Source organism: Lissotriton vulgaris, chromosome 5, assembly GCF_964263255.1.
Source record: "Lissotriton vulgaris chromosome 5, aLisVul1.2, whole genome shotgun sequence".
NCBI lineage: Eukaryota > Metazoa > Chordata > Amphibia > Caudata > Salamandridae > Lissotriton > Lissotriton vulgaris.
The window spans coordinates 2,018,915,613-2,018,922,905 of NC_141693.1; the positions used below are offsets into that span (position 1 = coordinate 2,018,915,613).

At 62.8% G+C, this 7,293-nt stretch overlaps 1 protein-coding gene across 1 annotated transcript; it reads left to right on the forward strand.

Annotated features, from left to right (window-relative positions):
- Window positions 1-2,052: 2,052 nt before the first annotated feature.
- On the forward strand, window positions 2,053-4,800 carry IER5L (immediate early response 5 like). The gene has a single exon (XM_086924846.1). It carries the CDS (start codon window positions 2,117-2,119, stop codon window positions 3,980-3,982), a length of 1,866 nt encoding a protein of 621 aa, XP_086780972.1. The 5' UTR covers window positions 2,053-2,116; the 3' UTR covers window positions 3,983-4,800.
- The last annotated feature ends 2,493 nt before the right edge of the window (window positions 4,801-7,293 follow it).

Here is a 7,293-nt window from a genome sequence, read left to right on the forward strand (position 1 = left end):
CAGTGCTCATTGCCCCTCCCCTCCCCTCCTGGTGCCAGTGCTCTGTGCCCCTACCCTCCCCTCCTGGTGCCAGTGCTCTGTGCCCCTGCCCTCCCCTCCAGGTGCCAGTGTTCTGTGCCCCTGCCCTCCCCTCCTGGTGCCAGTGCTCTGTGCCCCTGCCCTCCCCTCCTGGTGTCAGTGCTCATTGCCCCTCCCCTCCCCTCCTGGTGCCAGTGCTCATTGCCCCTGCCTTCCCTCCAGGTGCCAGTGTTCTGTGCCCCTGCCCCCCCCCCTCCTGGTGCCAGTGCTCTGTGCCCCTGCCCTCCCCTCCAGGTGCCAGTGTTCTGTGCCCCTGCCCTCCCCTCCTGGTGCCAGTGCTCTGTGCCCCTGCCTCCCCTCCTGGTGGCAGTGCTCTGTGCCCCTGCCCCCCCTCCTGGTGCCAGTGCTCTGTGCCCCTGCCCTCCCCTCCTGGTGCCAGTGCTCATTGCCCCTACCTCCCCTCCTGGTGCCAGTGCTTTGTGCCCCTCCCTCCCCTCCTGGTGCCAGTGCTCATTGCCCCTGCCCTCCCCTCCTGGTGCCAGTGCTCTGTGCCCCTGCCCTCCCCTCCTGGTGCCAGTGCTCATTGCCCCTACCCTCCCCCCAGGTGCCAGTGCTCTGTGCCCCTGCCTCCCCTCCTGGTGCCAGTGCTCATTGCCCCTGCCCTCCCCCGGGTGCCTCAGTGCCCCTGCAGTCCCCGCCTCCCCTCCTGGTGCCAGTGCTCTGTGCCCCTGCCTCCCCCCTGGTGCCAGTGCTCATTGCCCCTGCCTCCCCTCCTGGTGCCAGTGCTCTGTGCCCCTGCCTCCCCTCCTGGTGCCAGTGCTCTGTGCCCCTGCCTCCCCTCCTGGTGCCAGTGATCTGTGCCCCTGCCCTCCCCCCAGGTGCCAGTGCTCTGTGCCCCTGCCCTCCCCTCCTGGTGCCAGTGCTCATTGCCCCTACCCTCCCCCCAGGTGCCAGTGCTCTATGCCCCTGCCTCCCCTCCTGGTGCCAGTGCTCTGTGCCCCTGCCTCCCCTCCTGGTGCCAGTGCTCTGTGCCCCTGCCTCCCCTCCTGGTGCCAGTGCTCATTGCCCCTACCCTCCCCCCAGGTGCCAGTGCTCTGTGCCCCTGCCTCCCCTCCTGGTGCCAGTGCTCTGTGCCCCTGCCTCCCCCGGGTGCCTCAGTGCCCCTGCAGTCCCCGCCTCCCCTCCAGGTGCCAGTGCTCTGTGCCCCTGCCTCCCCCCTGGTGCCAGTGCTCATTGCCCCTGCCTCCCCTCCTGGTGCCAGTGCTCTGTGCCCCTGCCTCCCCTCCTGGTGCCAGTGCTCAGCCTCCCCTCCTGGTGCCAGTGCTCATTGCCCCTCCCCTCCCCTCCTGGTGCCAGTGCTCATTGCCCCTGCCCTCCCCTCCTGGTGCCAGTGCTCATTGCCCCTCCCCTCCCCTCCTGGTGCCAGTGCTCATTGCCCCTGCCCTCCCCTCCTGGTGCCAGTGCTCATTGCCCCTGCCCTCCCCTCCTGGTGCCAGTGCTCTGTGCCCCTGCCTACCCTCCTGGTGCCAGTGCTCTGTGCCCCTGCCTCCCCCCTGGTGCCAGTGCTCATTGCCCCTACCCTCCCCTCCTGGTGCCAGTGCTCTGTGCCCCTGCCTCCCCCTTGGTGCCAGTGCTCATTGCCCCTGCCCTCCCCTCCTGGTGCCAGTGCTCTGTGCCCCTGCCTCCCCTCCTGGTGCCAGTGCTCTGTGCCCCTGCCTCCCCCGGGTGCCTCAGTGCCCCTGCAGTCCCCGCCTCCCCTCCAGGTGCGCAGCTCTCCTCCCCCCAGCGGTCCCCGTGCACCCGTCCCTGCGCTCCCCTCCCGGGGCTCAGCTGTCACGGTGCTTCTGTGGCTGCCGGTTCTTTCGGTATTTGAATAGCACAAAGGAACCGCCTTTTTCCGATTGGTCTCTGGACTCCCCGGGGGCGGCAGAGCGCTGTCTGTCAGGGCCGTGCGGGCCGTGGATTGGCGCAGGGTGCGGGGCGTGGAGCGTCTCGGCTTACTTAAGACCACGCTGGGCAGCCAAGGCCGAAAAGTGTGTGCGAGGCTCGCAGCCATCGAGCCCCGAAAGGCAGAGCTTAGCCAGCCCGCAGCGCAGCCATGCTTCCCCCGGCCATGGAGGGCGCGGCGGTGGACGCGCAGAGCCTCATCAGCCTGTCCCTGCGCAAGATCCACAGCTCCCGCAGCCAGCGCGGCGGCATCAAGCTGCACAAGAACCTGCTGGTGTCCTACGTGCTGCGCAACGCTCGCCAGCTCTACCTGAGCCAGCGCTACGCGCAGCTGCCCTACGCGCCCCACCAGGAGCTGCCGCCCCAGCACGACGACGAGGAGGAGGACGAGGAAGACGACATGGAGCTGTCCGGAGCGCACGGCCAGGAGGCGGAGGAGGACCTCTACTACTCCCCGCACTCCCTGGCGCTCTACGCCCACAGATCCCCGGCACCGGAGCCGCTCCATCCACCCTACCCATCGCGCCTGTGCGCCCTGAGACCCCACAGCCAGGAGCCCGGCGAGGACGTGTACCACCCCCGTGGAGACTGCGCGCACCGGCCCCAGCCGCGGGAGGCTGCGGACGGCGCGCACCAGTGCCCGCATCTCCCGGACCTTTGTGCCTACAGCGCCCTGAAGTTCGCAGAGGACCCCTACCAGCCCTATCGCCCCTGCGGCCACAGAGGCCCCCACCAGCAGTCGGCAGAGAACACGCCAAGCCTGCCGGAACTCTGCGCCCGACTGTCCCAGCTCCAGGAACCGGGAGACGAGGTGAACCTCCCGGAGCTGTGCGTCCGCAGAGCGCACGCCAAGGAGCCCGCGGAGGAGCTGCCACATCTTCCCGGCTTGTACGCCAGCAGATCTCACCTCCAAGTGCCGGCAGAAGCCCCGCAGCCCCTGCCGCACCACCCGAGCATGTACGCCCTGCGATCCCTGCACCAAGAGCCGAGGTGCGGAGCCCAGGACTTCGGCGAGGTGCCCCTTCACCCACAGAGACTGTGCGTCCGCAGGGCTCCGCAGCTGCCCCCTCTCCAGCGGCTGTGTGCCCGCAGACCCCAGCCCCAGGAGCACGAAGAAGCCTTTCTGCATCTACCGCGCTGCGCCCGCAGGGCCGAGCCCACAGAGCCGGGAGAAGAGACTCGCCACCCGCAGCTGTGCGCTCGCAGATCGCAGCCCCATGAGCCGGGAGGGGACCTGCTCCATCTACCGCACTACCCCGGTTCCTGCTCCCGCATGGCGGAGGAGCCGGGCCCGCAGCCGGTCCATGGTACGTGCGCGCTCAAGCTCCACGAGCGCATGGACAACCTCCACCTCCGGCTGTCGGCCCCGGATCTGGGCGCCCGCACACGTCTGCTCTCCACCCCGGCAGAGGACCACCGACCCATGCCGCAAGCAGTGGGGCCGTGCAGCCGGACACTCCACCACCAAGGGCCGCTCGAGGCTCAGCATCCGCACGGCCCCGTGGAGGAGCTGTCCTATCCGCCCGGGATGTGTGCCCACCGCCACCAGCCCCCACACAACCCAGGGGGGCACATGCAGCAGCGCCTGGTGCATGCCCAGCACCCTCAGGAGCTCCAGGCCCGGCTGCGGCCGTTCGCAGAGCAGCTGCCCGCGCTGAGCCCCGAGCCCGGCGCGCAGGACGCGCCTCTCCCCGGGCCGCCGGACTGTGACTTCTCGCACTGCGCGCACACCACGGTGCTGGACCTGGACACGCACGTGGTGACCACGGTGGAGGGCGGCCTCTTGCACCAGGACTGCTGCCACTCCACGGCCAAGCGCAAGGCTCCCCCAGCACCCACAGACTCGCCCTGCAAGCGCGCCCGCTCCGAGCCCTCCATCTCCAGCCTCATCTCCATCTTCGGCTCGGGCTTCTCGGGGCTGGTGCGGCAGCAGCAGGCCGACGCCGAGCAGCTGCTGTGCGCCAAGCAGGCGCTGGGCAGCCTGGGCGCCTGGACGCGGCCCATCGTGGCCTTCTAGCCCCCTCCGCCCTCTTAACATCGGACCATGGACTTCATTTTGACTAAACGGAACCCCCATTTCGTGGACTCCGGCTGTTCTCTGGTGAGTGTTGGCGCTGGCAGCGCGGGAGGGGCAGCTGTGGGTGGCCCGGGGGCTGCCCCTCTCCGCCACTGTGTTCTAGGGGAGGAGCAGATGGGTAACGCTTCGATCCTAGGCCGGGACTGGCCGCCCTGGGAGGCCCGCTGTCCTTGGGTCCGTTTGGAGATGGCGCACTCTGCCGGGCTCGCTGCGGCATCGCTGGAGTTTACATGTGCCGGGGGTTGTGTGTCTAGCAGCTCCTGGTGCGGGGACAGACCGACCGACAGCCTTCTGTAGAACCGGAGTCCTTCCCTTGCAGCGGGGACGTTCAGCTCGGCCGCTGCGCCTTGGCACCTCCCGGCGAGGGAGACCGGACCGCAGGGTGGCGCCTCCTGCTGGCGGGGGTGGGGCCTTGGAAGCGGCGCTGCTCGGAGCCAAGGGGTCCTGCTGTTCGCTCAGACTGTCCAAAGTGACACTTTCCATCCCAGCTCACGTCAGGTCATGAAACCAGCATCGTTTGGTCTTGTGAAGCCCATCGTTGGACCGTGTCACATCTTGATAGTGTGAACCCCTTTTGTTGTAAAAAGGAGTTGGGTCACTTCGCCATGCAAGCCTTCTCAGTATAAGCACTATGTACAAAGGACGTTGCCAAATTGTGTTTGTATTCCCGTCTGTGCAGATCGTGTACCACCGGGTAAACTGTTAGGATTATTTGTTTAAATTTTTAACCTGAATAAAAAGTTAAACTTTGCACTGCTTTTTGGGGTCCGAGTCTGAGCACAGTAAACAATGCCTCACTGCAATCAAGTGTTCAAGGGTTTGCTGAAATGCACCGCAGCGTCTCAAGTCCGTTGAGCCTTCACACTGGGTGTTTCAATCCTCCCGTCCGCCTCTTTACCCCAGAGCTCCCTTCACACTGGGGGTTTCAATCCCCCCCACCCACCGCCCCCGTCTGCCTCTTTACCCCATAGTTCCCTCCGCCTCTTTACCCCAGAGCTCCCATCACACTGGGGGTTCCATCCCCCCGTCCGCCTCTTTACCCCACAGCTCCCTTCACACTGGGTGTTCCAGATACCCCCGTCCGCCTCTTTACCCCACAGCTCCCTTCACACTGGGGGTTCTAATCCCCCCCCCCCCGTCTGCCTCTTTACCCCATAGTTCCCTCCGCCTCTTTACCCCAGAGCTCCCTTCACGCTGAGTGTTCCAAATACCCCCCCCCCCCCCTGCGCCACAGTCCGCGGCTCTCTGCCTCCTCCCTGCCTTGACTGTGGAATCCTGTTCCGGGTAGCCCCGCTGACTATGCTTACTCGCCATGCCTGCGACTGAGCTGCTGTTCTGTGTCCGACGCTCCCGCCTGCTTTCAGTGCCTGTCCCTAATGTGTACACAGTTCATTCACTGCTTGCAACTCTGCCCAACGCACTCGCCTACTTTCATTGCCTGCCCTTAATGTGTACACAATTCACTGCTTGTAACTCCGTGCTGGACAAACCCTCCTGCTTCAGTGCCTGTCTCATATACATGCACAGTTCACTGCTTGTAACTCCGCGACCAACGCTCCCGCCTGCTTTCAGTGCCTGTCCCTAATGTGCACACATTTCACTGCTTGTAACTCTGTGCTAGACACACCAGTCTGCTTTCAGTGCCTGTCCCTAATGTGTACACAGTTCATTCACTGCTTGTAACTCTGCCAACGCACCCGCCTGCTTTCAGTGCCTGTCCCTAATGTGCACACATTTCACTGATTGTAACTCTGTGCTCGACACACCCGCCTGCTTTCAGTGCCTGTCCCTAATGTGCACACAGTTCATTCACTGCTTGTAACTCTGCCAACGCACCCGCCTGCTTTCAGTGCCTGTCCCTAATGTGCACTAATTTCACTGATTGTAACTCTGTGCTCGACACACCCGCCTGCTTTCAGTACCTGTCCCTAATGTGTACACAGTTCATTCACTGCTTGTAACTCCGCGACCAACGCTCCCGCCTGCTTTCAGTGTCTGTCCCTAATGTGTACACAGTTCATTCGCTGCTTGTAACTCTCTGCCAACGCACCCGCCTGCTTTCAGTGCCTGTCCTAAATGTGTACACAGTTCACTGATTGTAACTCCGTGCTGGACAAACCCGCCTGCTTTCAGTGCCTGTCTCATATACATGCACAGTTCACTGCTTGTAACTCCGCGACCAACGCTCCCGCCTGCTTTCAGTGCCTGTCCCTAATGTGTACACAATTCACTGCTTGTAACTCCGTGCTGGACACACCCGCCTGCTTTCAGTGCCTGTCTCATATACATGCACATTTCACTGATTGTAACTCTGTGCTCGACACACCCGCCTGCTTTCAGTGCCTGTCCCTAATGTGTACACAGTTCATTCACTGCTTGTAACTCTGCCAACGCACCCGCCTGCTTTCAGTGCCTGTCCCTAATGTGCACTAATTTCACTGATTGTAACTCTGTGCTCGACACACCCGCCTGCTTTCAGTACCTGTCCCTAATGTGTACACAGTTCATTCACTGCTTGTAACTCCGCGACCAACGCTCCCGCCTGCTTTCAGTGTCTGTCCCTAATGTGTACACAGTTCATTCGCTGCTTGTAACTCTCTGCCAACGCACCCGCCTGCTTTCAGTGCCTGTCCTAAATGTGTACACAGTTCACTGATTGTAACTCCGTGCTGGACAAACCCGCCTGCTTTCAGTGCCTGTCTCATATACATGCACAGTTCACTGCTTGTAACTCCGCGACCAACGCTCCCGCCTGCTTTCAGTGCCTGTCCCTAATGTGTACACAATTCACTGCTTGTAACTCCGTGCTGGACACACCCGCCTGCTTTCATTGCCTGTCTCATATACATGCACATTTCACTGATTGTAACTCTGTGCTCGACACACCCGCCTGCTTTCAGTGCCTGTCCCTAATGTGTACACAGTTCATTCACTGCTTGTAACTCTGCCAACGCACCCGCCTGCTTTCAGTGCCTGTCCCTAATGTGCACTAATTTCACTGATTGTAACTCTGTGCTCGACACACCCGCCTGCTTTCAGTACCTGTCCCTAATGTGTACACAGTTCATTCACTGCTTGAAACTCCGCGACCAACGCTCCCGCCTGCTTTCAGTGTCTGTCCCTAATGTGTACACAGTTCATTCGCTGCTTGTAACTCTCTGCCAACGCACCCGCCTGCTTTCAGTGCCTGTCCTAAATGTGTACACAGTTCACTGATTGTAACTCCGTGCTGGACAAACCCGCCTGCTTTC